Below are 15,103 nucleotides of genomic sequence, written 5' to 3'. Positions count from 1 at the left end.
AATATCATGGATCCTAGAATAGGAGACATTTGGAACCAATCTCGTAGACACAAAGAAGTAATCTATTTTGCTGTAATTAGTGTGTGGATTCGAATAGAAGGTGTAACCTCGCTCCCCGTAATGAAGCTCCCGCTAGATATCTATTAACTGGTTGTTTTTCAGACCTTTACACCCTCATTTCTTCTTCGTTTATGCAGTACTGCTGATGTACAGTATCTAGTTCTGGGTCCAAAGTCTTATTAAAATACCCTGCTAGAATTGTATACCCTTTCGCCACCAACTGTAAAGTTTAAAAAAATGCTTTGAAATAAACAGGGTCATATTCGCAGGGGGCATAAATATTTGCAATCGTTAAATATCTCCCCTCCTTATCTTTTTTGGATGCTTCAACCGTGAAGAGAAGTTTGTTGTGGAACAAAATTGCTACGCCTCTTTTCGTTACTCTAGCCGATGATAAATAATATTGCCTACAGTTTTTATCAAGGTATTTTGGAAAATTTGTTTTACTAAAATTGGTCTCCTGAATAAGGACAATGTCTGCTCTCTTTCTTTTATACTCTGTGAAAGTAACCTTCCATTTGTTTGGGCTGTTAAGGCCCTTAACATTGTGTAATATGATGTTCACAGCCATAATGATTTACCAGTATTTGTGCTTATCCACACACGTACCGCGCCCAACCTCTAAGGGGACTCCAGAGACACAACCGGCTCTAGGTTTTCTTTCTGGACACTCCAACTTCCTGGCCAGCTGAGGGGAAAGGGTGGGGAAACCAGACAAGAGGGAAGACACGGGAAACACTACAAACAATTAACTAACTGAGTCATTGTTGGTCCAGAATGACCCTGATTCAACTGCCCATGGGTATAGCTCTTCCTCTGGGCCCTGTGTGATCATGGCCCAGAGTCTCGGGTGACCAATGTCCCCAAGAACCCTAGGGACTTTGCCAGCAGTGCAGGCTGGGCCCCCATCACCTAAAACAAGGCCCATGTAAGCCGCCAATGCAAACCTGCCAAGCGCAATTATCTCAAGACTTTTTCAACTTACCAGCGCAAAGCAAACCAATATAAACATTTCTCTAACTCCTTCTACTTCCCTTACTAACCTCTTTTATTACAACTACAGAGGTTTATATAATCTTACTGTAACTATCTGAATCCATTATTTTCTCCTCTCTCTTTTTTACCCCCTTTTTATTTTTTTATTTTTGTTCCCTCCCACCCCTTTACAACTCCTCTGCTCCCCTACCTCTTAATTGTGAACCACGGCCTGTAAACTGGGGAGCTTTGTGTTAAGGACTGCTCCACTTAATCCCCAGCCCTCCCTAACTTTGCCTTACTACCTAAAATCAGGCTATTACTTTATAGAGTCAAAAACTGCTGAACCTTCTATTTAATCGAACTGAACCACTACATAAATCTAACTCCCATTTATGAACATTTTTACCTAATGCTAAAGTAAACTTTCCACCTCTGAAATGAGCCACAGCTATCTTTTACCTCATATAAAGAATTGCCAATACCGGCCCCCTGCATTTATCTGTCTTCGGTCTCAATTACTTACCCCTCTCTCTCTATTTCCTCACCCCTTCCACTCTACTTTACCGTTCCTATTGATATCCTTGTTATCTAATTGCTTATCCGCTTGTAATATGTAAACTCTTAGCCTATTAGTTTGAGGACCTCACTGAACGTTTCTTTCACTACTCTTTCATCAATCAGCTTTCTGGCTTTGTTACCTCACCCCTATCCCCCCTGTGCACCAACCTCCATCTTGCCCTTTTCCCGTCACCTCCCAAGGCCTCCTCCGCCCCAATCCTTTGACCCTCCACCCTTCCTCCCCTCTGTGGAACCCTTCACATTCTTAGCGATCCCTTGTCTTTGGTCTCTTTTCTTTTGATTTGTCCATTAAGTCCCCCCCCCTCCCGTTCCCCCATAAGTTGAACAAGTAATGGCCGCTGTGTTCAGGCCCCCACTCCGCCCGGGCAGCAGAGTGCACGAACCGCCACCGTGGACAGATGAGTGACCCGAGTCCTTCCACCACAGCAGTCACTTAACTCTGAGGGGGCACTCACCCACCGGTCCCTCACTACAGGTAATGACATTCTGCTGTGATGTGATACCGCTCTGGTCTCTCCCCGCTCAGGCCCGCTCCGCTCACACTCCAGCGCGGGGGGGGGGTTCAAGCCTGCCTCAGAGCTGCCGACACCTGGGATTCCGAACCTTCACTGATACTTTTTCCCCGGTGTTTTCCTTAGCTACCTTCCAGGTCATCTGTGGTCTGTCCGCATCTCTTCTTCTGCCGGTCTCTCACCAACAATGTATTCTGTGGCTCCCCCTCAGGAATCCTGAAGAACCGGACCGGAGCAGATGTACACAGGGGTGTACTGAGTGGTCAACCAGGCTACAAGGGGGTGCAGTGTTTCTTTAATTTTTGGAGTCTGAAAATTCTACTGTCCCTTTAAGTCTTAATTGTTTTCAATCAGTGGCTAAATCTTTCCTCTCACGTGTAGGAGCCCTCACTTCCTTCCAGACTTACTGAAGCATTTAAGCCCAGTTTTTTGAGGAATTCTTCACTTTCAGCTATTTCTTTAATTGAGAGAGCCTTTCCATTTTTAATAACCACAAGGCTAAAAGGAAAGGACCAGCGGTACCGGACGCCATTTTCTCTTAGTATCCTGGTCACCGGCTGAAGGTTTCTTCTTCTTGCCAATGTTGAGCGTGAGAGATCTTGGAAAATTTGCATCTAAGTACCCTCAAAAGGTGCAGAAAGGGGTGCTTCTAGTGATTTGGCACACTGCTTCCTTTGTTTTGTAATAATGGAACCGTAGGATTATATCAATCGGGGGGTTCTCAGCTAACGGCCTGGCTCTGAGTGCTCTGTGGTACCTGTCCATCTGAATCTCTGCTTTAGTTTTACCCAGGAGGACAGATGTCAGCCATTTTGAGATGTGTTCTTCAATGTCTGTAATCGTCTCTGGTATGCCCCTTATTCTTATATTATTCCTTCAGTCTCTGTTTTCAGAGTCTTCCTGTTTCTCCAATAGATCAACTCTTGCCTTCAGGTAAGCAGTAGTTTTTTCATTTTTTTTCAGTGCTTTTATGATAATGTATAGGTTTCGCTCCAGAACATCAGTCCGGTCTCCAATACCATTAATATCTCTCCTGAGTTCTTACATCTCATTTTGGAGCAGTGATTTTAGGTCATTAAACAATTTTGTTATATAACTCCGGACAACCAGTTGACTCTCCGGGCTCTCACTTCTTGCCCTCTCAATCTCAATCTCCCACTCTGCCTCCGCGTCACAATCAGAGGCAGCCGCTGCTGCTTCTCTTTTGCTGCGTGCATTCCGGATCCTCAGAAATATTCTTTAATATTTAGCGAGATCTTTCTCAGTTGTGATCGCGTTGGCATCCTACACGTCTCTTGCGGTAGTTCCACTATCGCGATCAGGGTTTTATTTGTGTTTTGAGTTGTTTTCAAAATTAATTGCGCAGGGTGTCAACGGAGCTCCACAGTCAGACTTCCATGCCTGTGGCTGCCGCGCATGCGCCTCATGCTCAATATATTTTTAATCGCTGTTTCGTAATAATACAGTGATTTATGTTTTATGTAAACCCTTTCTCTTAATAAAAGTTATACTTTATATATTTCATTTGTGCTACAAATTGGATACTTTTAGAGAGTACCTTTGTGTTCTCTAGTTTTGTTCTGAAGTTATAAGTACCAACAATAAACTGTACTTCAATATATTATACCTTGTTTAACCCCTTCCTTGTTCAAACTATTTCTGGTTCTAACTGCACACTTAACACAACAGCACTTGAAATTAACCTGTCTCACAGATCAGGACATGCAAGCCATTTCATTATATTCATCAATTAGGTGGCTGCCTAGGGCGGCAGAATTTGAGGGAGGCAGATTTCTAACTGTAGAGGGATTTCCCCGAGCAGGGAGAGAGGTGTGCAGTTTCCTACATCCTGATTGGCTGCTGCTGAGGAATGCAGCCAATCAGGAGGAGGTGTAAGGAGCCTGGTGGGGGGGGGGGGGGGGGGCAAGCAGAGGAGAAAAAAGCATGTTCCAGAGAGAGAGAGAGATGAGTGTGTGTGGAGAGAGAGAGAGACAGAGAGAGAGAGAGAGAGATATGAGTGTGTGGAGAGAGATATGAGTGTGTGGAGAGAGATATGAGTGTGTGGAGAGAGAGATGAGTGTGTGGAGAGAGAGATGAGTGTGTGGAGAGAGAGAGAATGGGGGAGAGAGAGAGGGGGGACGCGAATGACAGAGAGGGGCGAGAGGGAGAATGACAGAGAGGGGCGGGGAGAATGACAGAGACGGGCGGGGAGAATGACAGAGAGAGGGGGGAAGAATGATACAGGGGAATAATGACACAGATGGGGGAGAAGAATGACACACAGAGGGGGGGGGTGAATGACAGGGAGGGGGAAGAATAAAAGACAGTGAGGGGGAGGGAAGAATGACAGACAGGGGAGGAGGGGTGACACACAGAAGGGGGAGAAAAATTACGGACTGGGGGGGAGAATGACAAACAGAGAGGGAAGAATGATAGACAGAGGGGGGATGACACACAGACAGGGGGGAATGACAAATGAGGGGGAAGAATGACAGAGAGAGGGGAGGGGGAAAATGACAGGGAAAAAGGGGGGCATGTGTGTGTATGAATGTTACAAAAAATATATTTGGTATAACATTTAAATTTTTTCAGTTAGATGGAAAAACAAATCTGAAAGTGAAATGTGGGGGGGGGGGAGGGGCAAGCTAAAGGTTTACCTAGGGCGCCAAATAACCTTGCACTGGCCCTGCCTGGAGCTACAGGCTTTACTGCACTGTAGGGATTTACTTTAGAGATCTGGGAGAATGACAGAGAGAGGGGGGGAAGAATGATACGGGGGAATAATGACACACAGAGGGGGGAGAAGAATGACACACAGAGGGGGGGGAAGAATGACAGGGAGGGGGAAGAATAACAGACAGAGGGGGGAGAATGGCAGACAGGGGAGGAGGGGTGACACACAGAAGGGGGAGAAGAATTACAGACTGGGGGGAGAATGACAAACAGAGGGGGGAGATAGATAGACAGAGGGGGGATGACACACAGAGAGGGGGGAATGACAAATGAGGGGAAGAATGACAGAGCGAGGGGAGGGGGAGAATGACAGGGAAAAAGGGGGGCATGTGTGTGTATGAATGTTACAAAAAATATATTTGGTATAACATTTTCATTTTTTCAGTTAGATGGAAAAACAAATCTGAAAGTGAAATGTGTGTGGGGGGGGGGGGGGGGGCAAGCTAAAGGTTTACCTAAAAACCTTGCACTGGCCCTGCCTGGATCTACAGGCTTTACTGCACTGTAGGGATTTACTTTAGAGATCTGGGCATGTGTGCTGAGTAACACTGAAATACAGTAGATTAATAACAATATACACAGATGTTAGCATTGATCTATACCTGATTTTGTAAATATCGCGTCTGCAGCTGGTAAAGGAATACTGCCTGAAAAAGAAAAACAATGTTTTTCTTTCACATACACAATCTTCCAAAATTCATCACAACACAATAACCAACTGCCGACACACAAAAAAATACCTGCAAAAGAAAATACGCCTATCTGATTTTATGGTAGTACTTTAAGGCCCAAGTTACAAAGAATCCATTGAAATTGCAATATACTGTGTAAAAGCAATGTAAAGATTGCTACATGATTTAACAAAGTACATTTCTTTAGCATCATAAAAGCTTCTTCTTGCTACCTGCTTAGGGCATTATACAGACTTACTAACTCCAGGTGCACAGTGTCCAAATGGTCCAGACATTTTTCAGCTATTATTCCATTATACTATTGCTGTGGACACGAGAGCAAATGGGAAGCCAAATTCAGGACTGGATCATTATCACACTGTGAAACTGTGTTTAGTTAACAAGAATTACTTAAATGATCCGTAACAGCTGATTACTGCCATTGACAACATTGGAGGTTCTTGACCGATTGTACTTTGGACTAAATAAATGACCTAAGTCAGCAATCATTGCTGCATAACCCTTGAGTATGGAGAAATGTTTGGGGCAAATCTACATTTAAAAAAACAGACATTGTGGAGCTGAAAAAATGGGATGGAAGATCTGATTTATGAGGAAAGACTCTCCAAATTAGGATCGTATACATTCAAGAAAGAAAAAACAAAACAAAAAGGGTTCAAAATGGGTTACAATTACCATGTACAAATAGAGGGCCAATAGTGTACAAGGAACTTTCAAAGGAGATTTTCATTCCAAGGACAGTACAAATTATAGGGTGTTATCCCTTCAGATTAAAGAAAATGTCACTGGCAGTAAAGGAAAAGGTTGTCAATCAATATGTAGAATGTACTACACTTGGATACTTTAATGACCGATACATTAGATCTCTTCCGAAAAGTTTTGCCACCTTTTTAGAAAGGAAAGATATACAGGGATATACTAAATAAATTAAAACATTAGAAAGATGTTGATTCAGGGAGAAATCTCATAGCCATTACTGAAGTCAGGAAAAAATGTATGTATGTATGTATGTATGTATGTATGTATATACACACCTTAGCCAATTAGAATTTAATAACGGTTGAACTTGATGGACAAATGTCTTTTTTTGACCTCATCTCAAACAGTGCTAGGCAGCAGTTATACAGAAGGTGATATAATTGATTTCATAGTCGCCCCTTTAGCCATAAGTGTAATACATGCCTTGCTGTACTCTTGCATTGGAGTACAGGCAAAATCTTTAGGATACTCAAAAGTAAACTTACAGGAAGAGCAGGGATAAAAATCAGCACATATGTCTGTGTTAACCTAAAAAAAAAAAAAAAAGAAAATGTTACCCTTAATTCGTCATTTTATTCCTAAAACAAGATTCTGTATGTAACCCGGGCCCCCGTAAGTCATTACATCCGCTGCGGCGGTGGGTGCGTCCGGCATGTGCGCGGAGGTATGGACAGGTGCGGTAACTGCGGGGAGTAGTTGCCGACATTGCGGTCAGTCAGGCAACCCGGGTCACCGGAGGTCCCCGGCGGCTCTCTTTGCAGGAGCCGCCATCTTGAATATGCGCGCGCATGTGCAGACGGCATGCGCAATGAGCTTTAAGTTGCAGAGGCCATTAAGAGAAGGCTTTGCGCATGCGCAGAGAGCAGGAGCAGAAGGCGGCCATTACACATAAGTCCCGCAAGGGAACTACAATCCTCAGCAGCCCCAGGGGCTGCAAATCAGATGAGGAGAAGCAGCCAATAGGGCTGCAGGATTCACGGAGGACTACAGTTGTTACATTTAGCGCGCTGAGGAGCACAGGCAGTCGGAGCTGGGATGCAGATAGGGTAGGTTGTGTATGTGCAGGTGTCTGTGGCACCAGCACTAGGCCAGATACCCCCCTAGGCCCCGACTCCCCTGTGTAGCTTGTGGTTGCTGCAGTGACAGGCTCATAGAGAGGGGCACTGCCCCTGTAGAACCAGAGCATAGGGACAAAGCCAGGAAGCGGCGGCATCCTGAGTCAGGGCGATCTGGGACCAGATCATCCCCCTGTGATACAGAGACTATTAAGGTGGTAACATCCAGGAGGGATATTTCAAACAATCCTGGAGGAGCATGTATGGGATAAAAAGAAAGAGAGAATACACAAATTTAAGTGCAGATGTATAGGATGCAAGCAGTATGGCTTATGCTGTAATCTTGGCTCGAGTGTTCAGCCTACTCACTAGATTCATATGTATAAAAAGCAGTTTGCAATTAGGGCTGCTACCTGACGAAGCCGAACGCAGTCTATGCAGACTGGGCGAAACGCGTAGAGTGGTAGGATTTTGGACTAGAAGGGGATCCGTAGTTCTCAAGCCGAGGAGCCGTGACGTCACACGCCGGGACGGGCGCAACGAGACAGGCCCTGACAGCAGACTACACGGAGAGGAGGCTCAAAAGACCCAGGGGAGGCGGTGAGAGCGCGGTGACCCTTCGTTTTTTCACAAATGATGTGATAAATGCTTGTTTTTAATATGCACATTGTAAGTGCGCACTTTTATATCTTTTTTTACATAAATTTGAATATCAGACCGATCGCACTATGTAGTGTTCTCTTGTCTCTCCTATACATAACCGCATATTGCTGAGTGTGTCCCTGAGGGAGATCCAGACCGCGTCCACTCCATACGGGTAGTAGCCCTAATTGCAAACTGCTTTTTATACATCTGAATCTAGTGAGTAGGCTGAACACTTGAGCCAAGATTACAGCATAAGCCATACTGCTTGCATCCTATACATCTGCACTTAAATTTCTGTATTCTCTCTTTCTTTTTATCCCATACATGCTCCTCCTGGATTGTTTGAAATATCTCTAACGTCTTGGAACCCATGACACAGGTCCCACCAGAGGGTTGAGCAGGGTTATTTAATATCACATATTTTACTATTTTATCACATTATCCTATATCACTTTAAATAATATTTTATTTAATCACAATTTTGTTTATATCACTTTAAGTTGTTTAGCGCCTAAAATCACTTAATTCACAAACATCCAGGAGGGACCCATCCACCCACCGTAGAGGCATCTCGGTTCATCATCGGATCCGTGGATCCCATCTGCGTCATCTGCGCGCCGGGGTGGACACACCCGGCAGGTACCTCATCTCACCAAGTGCACCAATTATACACGGGCTAGTGGGGCAGTGCTGTCTCACACACTTTGGTGGGTGGTTGGTTCTGTGGACATTGGGACAGTACGGTGCCCGGAGCACCTCAGTACATTGGGGTAAACCCAGATGGGGTGTGGACACTGTGTTGGGAAGGCACGGTGAGGGGTTGCGGCCCTATGAGGCCTAGAGTTGCTGTAGTGGGGTTAAAGTTTATGACTATTGTTCCATGTATACAGTAAATTGTTATTGTTTTACTGCATCAGTGTGCATTGTTTATATATGGTCCTGCACGGGGCTATCCCACTTAGTTAGGATCCCGCGTAGGTGGATGCGCTGTCACCCATTGAATCAAGTACACCCCAGGCTCCCAGCCGGCGGAGGTTCAGGCCTCCTGTGAGCCACAGGTTACGCACCACACACACCGAAGCCGCCCTATCGCCCAGGGGGTGGGGGAAAGTGCGCTACATGTATTTTAATTTTAAAAGGACCTTTGCAACATGTACAGTTCAACACTTAAAAAGTAATGTCAAAGCTCACTGAGGCTACTCATCTTCTAATTTTCTAGCTGAATATAAAGCAGGAGCATTGTTTAACACACAAAAAAAAAGAGATGAAACAAGGGTTGTTGACAACCAATAGGCTGAAAAATGCAACAACAAAAAAATATAGAAATAAACACATGGAGTCCATCCAAATCCCTAAGAAGTTATAATATACAGGCATACCCCGGTTTAAGGACACTCACTTTAAGTACACTCGCGAGTAAGGACATATTTTCAATAGCCTCATACCCGTGTCTGTACGCTCGCTTCGCGAGTATGGACACTTAATCTGCCCTACAGACCGCCGTAGTAGTGACACGCTGATTTCCCTCGCCCAATAGGCAAACGGCAACTTGCGCATCCGCCTGACAGCACGTCCTGGACAGCAACACCGGCTTATATACAAGGTTGAATTCTACATTCTTACCTAAACTAGCAATCGTTTAGTGCTCATTCCTGTTACACTGTACCCCTGTCAAAATCCTGATTGTGTGCCTAACATAATAGCCGCTTCAGTCAGTATAAGGCTGCGTCCATAGTGCAGGAGACGGTGCGAGCGACGTTGCTCACGCTGAAAACAAACACAAGGATGCCAATGTGTTCGTATATAGTGTGCACGTGCTCAAGCGAGACGGGGTGACCGGATCTTGGCGCGACAACCAAGTTTGAATTTTTTGCGCGACGGCAGGATCACGTGAGCGGTTTGCCCATTGAGGGCGAACCAGCTCTGTGACGTCACGGACGCGCCCCAACAAGCTCCATCCGCAAACATGCAGGCCACGAGTCTAGGCAACTACAGGCGCGTGTGACATCACGCTTTTGGTCGCATGCTCGTGCACCAGGTCTTTGTCGAGGCCTAACTCAGTGTATCCTTCTATTAATAAGGTAACATTATCTATTGTTACAGTTTACAGCTCAAATGACTGGGAATATTTTCAACAAATTATCCCAAACAGGAAAGTGTTGCAAAAATCTTGCACTACTTGAGAGGTGGGTTAAAACCTGCTATAGAAATCAAAGAATGCTTTAAAAAAATATTATTAAAAATGGCATTTATTATTAAAAACATATGTATATACAGTCATGTAAAAAAGAAAGTACACCCTCTTTGAATTCTATGGTTTTACATAGCAGGACATAATAACAATCATTAGCAGGTCTTAAAATTAGGTAAATACAACCTCAGATGAACAACAACACATGACATATTACACTGTGTCATGATTTATTTAACTAACAAAAATAAAGCCAAAATGAAGAAGCTATGTGTGAAAAACTAAGTACACCCTTACTGCATCCATAGGAATTAAGATGCTAAGTGAAGACAGGTGTTGCTAATCAAATGCCGTTGATTCATTGATCATCAGCAAGTGTGACCACCTCTATAAAAGCCGAAGTTTTAGCAGTTTGCTGGTCTGGAGCATTCAGGTGTGTGTTAACACAATGCCAAGGAGGAAAGATATCAGCAATGATCTTAGAGAAGCAATTGTTGCTGCCCATCAATCTGGGAAGGGTTATAAGGCCATTTCCAAACAATTTAAAGTCCATCATTCTACAGTGAGAAAGATTATTCAAAAGTGGAAAATATTCAAAACAGTTGCCAATCTTCCCAGGCGTGGACGTCCCAGCAAATTCACCTCAAGCTCAGACCGTGCAATGCACAGAGAAATTGCAAAAAAAACAAGAGTTACATCTCAGACTCTATAGGCCTCAGTTAGCATGTTAAATGTTAACGTTCATGATAGTACAATTAGAATAAGACTGAGCAAGTATGGTTTGTTTGGAAGGGTTGCCAGGAGAAATACTCTTCTCTCTAAAAAGAACATGGTAGCACGGCTAAGATTTGCAAAGTTGCATCTGAACAAACCACAAGACTCCTGGAACAATGTCCAATGGACAGAAGAGACCAAAGTGGAGATGTTTGGCCATAATGCACAGCGCCATGTTTGGCGAAAACCAAACACAGCATATCAGCACAAACACCTCATACCAACTGTCAAGAACGGTGGTGGTGGGGTGATGATTTGGGCTTGTTTTGCAGCCACAGGACCTGGGAACCTTGTAGTCATTGAGTCGACCATGAACTTCTCTGTATACCAAAGTATTCTAGAGTCAAATGTGAGGCCATCTGTCCGACAGCTAAAGCTTGGCCGAAATTGGGTCATGCAACAGGACAATGATCCCAAGCACACCAGCAAATCTACAACAGAATGGCTGAAAAAGAAAAGAATCAAGGTGTTGCAATGGCCCAGTCAAAGTCCAGACCTCAACCCGATTGAAATGCTGTGGCGGGACCTTAAGAGAGCTGTGCATAAACAAATGCCCGCAAACCTCAATGAACTGAAGCAACGTTGTAAAGAAGAGTGGGCCAAAATTCCTCCACAACGATGTGAGAGACTGATAAAGTCATACAGAAAACGATTACTTCAAGTTATTGCTGCTAAAGTTGGTTCTTCAAGCTACTGAATCATAAGGTGTACTTAGTTTTTCACACATGGCTTCTCCATTTTGGCTTTATTTTTGTTAAATAAATCATGACACGGTGTAATATGTCATGTGTTGTTGTTCATCTGAGGTTGTATTTACCTCTTTTTAAGACCTGCTAAGATGATTGTTATTATGTCCTGATATGTAAAACCATGGTATTCAAAGAGTGTGTACTTTCTTATTCACATGACTGTATATACAGTTAGGTCCGGAAATAATTGGACACTGATACAAGTTTTGTTATTTTGGCTGTGTACCAAAATAATTTCAAGTTACAGTTAAATAATGAATATGGGTTTAAAGTGCTGTCTATCAGCTTTAATTTGAGGGTATTCACATCCAAGTTGGAGGAAGGGTTTAGGAATTGCATCTCTTTAATATGTAGCCCCCTATTTTTCAAGGGACCAAAAGTAATTTTACAATTGACTCAAAAGCTGTTTCATGGACAGGTGTGGGCTATTCCTTCATTATTCCATCATCAATTAAGCAGGTAAAAGGTCTGGTGTTTATTCCAGGTTTGGCATTCGCATTTGGAAGCTGTTGCTGTGAACCCACAAAATGTGGTCAAAGGAGCTCTCAATGCAAGTGAAACAGGGTATCCTTAGGCTGCAAAAAAAAAAATCCATCAGAGAGATAGCAGGAACATTAGGAGTGTCCAAATCAACAGTTTGGTACATTCTGAGAAAAAAAAACGCACTGGTGAGCTCTGCAACACAAAAAGGCCTGGACGTCCACGGAAGACAATAGTGGTGGATGATCGTAGGATCCTTTCCATGGTAAAGAAAACCCCCTTCACAACATCCAGCCAAGTGGAGAACACTCTCCAGGAGGTAGGCATATCATTATCCAAGTCTACCATAAAGAGAAGACTTCACGAGAGTAAATACAGAGGGTTCACCACAAGGTGCAAACCATTCATAAGACTCAAGAATAGAAAGGTCAGATTAGATTTTGCCAAACAATATCTAAAAAAGCCCAGATCTGGAACAGCATTCTTTGGACAGATGAAACTAAGATCAACCTGTACCAGAATAATGGGAAGAAAAAAGTATGGAGAAGGCTTGGAACGGCTCATGATCCGAAGCATACCACATCATCTGTAAAACACGGTGGAGGCAGTGTGATGGCATGGGCATGCATGGCTTACAATGGCACTGGGTCACTAGTGTTTATTGATGATGTGACAGAAGACAGAAGCAGCCGGATGAATTCTGAAGTGTACAGGGATATATTGTCTGCTCAGATTCAGCCAAATTCAGCGAAGTTGATTGGACGGCGCTTCACTTTACAGATGGACAATGACCTAAAACATACTGCGAAAGCAACCCAGGAGTTTTTTAAGCCAAAGAAGTGGAATATTCTGCAATGGCAGAGTCAATCCCCTGATCTCAACCCGATCGAGCATGTATTTCACTTGCTGAAGACAAAACTTAAGGCAGAAAGACCCACGAACAATCAACAACTGAAGACAGCTGCAGTAAAGGCCTGGCAAAGCATCACAAAGAAGGAAACCCAGCGTTTTGTGATGTCCATGCGTTCCAGACTTCAAGCAGTCATAGCCTGCAAAGGATTCTCGACAAAGTATAAAAATGAACATTTTATTTATGATTGTGTTAATTTGTCCAATTACATTTGAGCCCCTGACATAAGGGGACCGTGTATGAAAATGGTTGCAATTCCTAAACGTTTCATACGATATTTTTGTTCAACCCCTTGAATTAAAGCTGAAAGTCTGCACTTCTATTGCATCTCGGTTGTTTCATTTCAAATCCATTGTGGTGGCGTACAGAGCCACAATTATGAAAATTGTGTCAGTGTCCAATTATTTCCGGACCTAACTATATATATATATATATGTGTGTAATTTCACACGTTTCTCTGTTTTAATATAGTATGAGTCCATAAACAAAGAATTCATAGTGTTTCAAAGACACATGACACTGTTACCACGGGGTTCATTTAGCCTAGGAGCGTAGATTTAGGAAAGTCAATTCATGTGGTCATCCATTTAGGGATCGTGCTCAGAGTGGGTTGCAATAAGGACACAAAATGTATAACCACATGAATTGACTCCTTATTCTACGCGTTTAAATATTTGCCTATGGCTCATACTACATGAACTCTTTTTTTTCCCCCTATGGATTCTGCAGTCATTTTAAAGCTCGCAGTGGAGATCTAATCTAAAGTGTAATGCTACAGTGGCAATTAAATACAAAGATCTCTATACTGCATACAGATCAAATTACAATCATAATTCAGTTGACCTGGTGTAAATAGTTGATTCTGAGCGTGGGAAGCGTAATCTTGAAACTTCCCAAACTCTCTGGTACAACCTGGCTGAGTAGAAGTAACACATACTTTAATTAAACTAGTTTTATTAAACCTGAAAGCAGATAATGTAGGAAATTCAGCGCTCGTGCTGCAGGCATATCGTTTGCTGGAAATATTAATCCCCTTGCAGCATGTGTGTAGAGCGTCCCCCAATGAGCTCCTAAAGCAAGGTGACCCCCAAAAGGGGGACACCTTGAAATGAAAAGAAGAAAAATGCACACAATGCGCACCGGAGATTAAAATAATGTAAATTTATTAATAAAACAAGAAATAACTGAGGGGATCCAATCCCAACTCAGTGCATATGAGCCATAGATCCGGGTTAAGTTTACAATAAACAAAAACCACATCAATAATAAAATAATAAAATGTATCTAATAAAACTAAATCTATAAACAACATACAGTACAACGTACAGTAGCATTACCTCTGGACATAAATGATTGCTGCACTTCCACCACCCAATTTTAGAAGCACTAATGGTCCAAAAACTGTATATTGTGGGACCAGCGGCACCAGTATTTCCCCACTACGCAACTACAAACAGGTGCTCCATGAGTGCATCGAATTCTACTTTTCTCTGTGTTATCTCTGACTTATCTTTTTCCTTCACCTTTGATTCATTCTCTTGTGAAATGTTGCGTGTACATTTCCTCCTTGCTGTAGAAGGTTAGCCCCCTCCCACTCAAAAAACACTGTAATTCTACATATGATTCTGTCTTGAGTAGAGACGTGTAAACCTTTTGCTAAAGTTCGCGAACCAGGCAAAATTTTAGGTGTTTTTTTTGCAAAGCACATTTAACGACATTTGCACAACCGGTATAATGTGACCTTAGGTCCCCTTGCCCTTTATATACTGCCATTTTTGCCAAATTTGAGCGAAATTAAGGCAAAATTGCCAAACTGGTAAATGTTCAAATAATGTTAAAAAATAGCAAAAAAAGAGAGAAATCGAAAAACCGCTAACAATTATTGCAAAGCAAGTTTGAGGACTATATGTTGGAATATAATAAACAATTCAATAAAGCAACCTCATAAAATAATAAATGTTACAAATGGCTACAGTATTTGTTATT

General features: G+C 43.0%; 1 protein-coding gene across 2 annotated transcripts in view; it reads right to left on the bottom strand.

Annotated features, from left to right (window-relative positions):
• LOC142489214 (multidrug and toxin extrusion protein 2-like) overlaps positions 1–15,103 on the bottom strand; it is a 185,548-nt gene that overhangs the window by 58,023 nt on the left and 112,422 nt on the right. For both annotated transcript variants that reach the window (XM_075589591.1, XM_075589590.1), the window contains exons 5-6: positions 6,799–6,841; positions 5,465–5,509 (exon numbers count right to left, since the gene is read on the bottom strand). In XM_075589591.1, the coding sequence (XP_075445706.1) occupies positions 5,465–5,509; positions 6,799–6,841 (88 nt within the window). The remainder of the gene's footprint in view (positions 1–5,464; positions 5,510–6,798; positions 6,842–15,103) is intronic.

The sequence above is a fragment of the Ascaphus truei genome, chromosome 3, assembly GCF_040206685.1.
Source record: "Ascaphus truei isolate aAscTru1 chromosome 3, aAscTru1.hap1, whole genome shotgun sequence".
Lineage (NCBI taxonomy): Eukaryota > Metazoa > Chordata > Amphibia > Anura > Ascaphidae > Ascaphus > Ascaphus truei.
The sequence above is the reverse complement of the archived record's forward strand: the minus strand, read 5'-3'. Positions and strand labels throughout refer to the sequence as shown.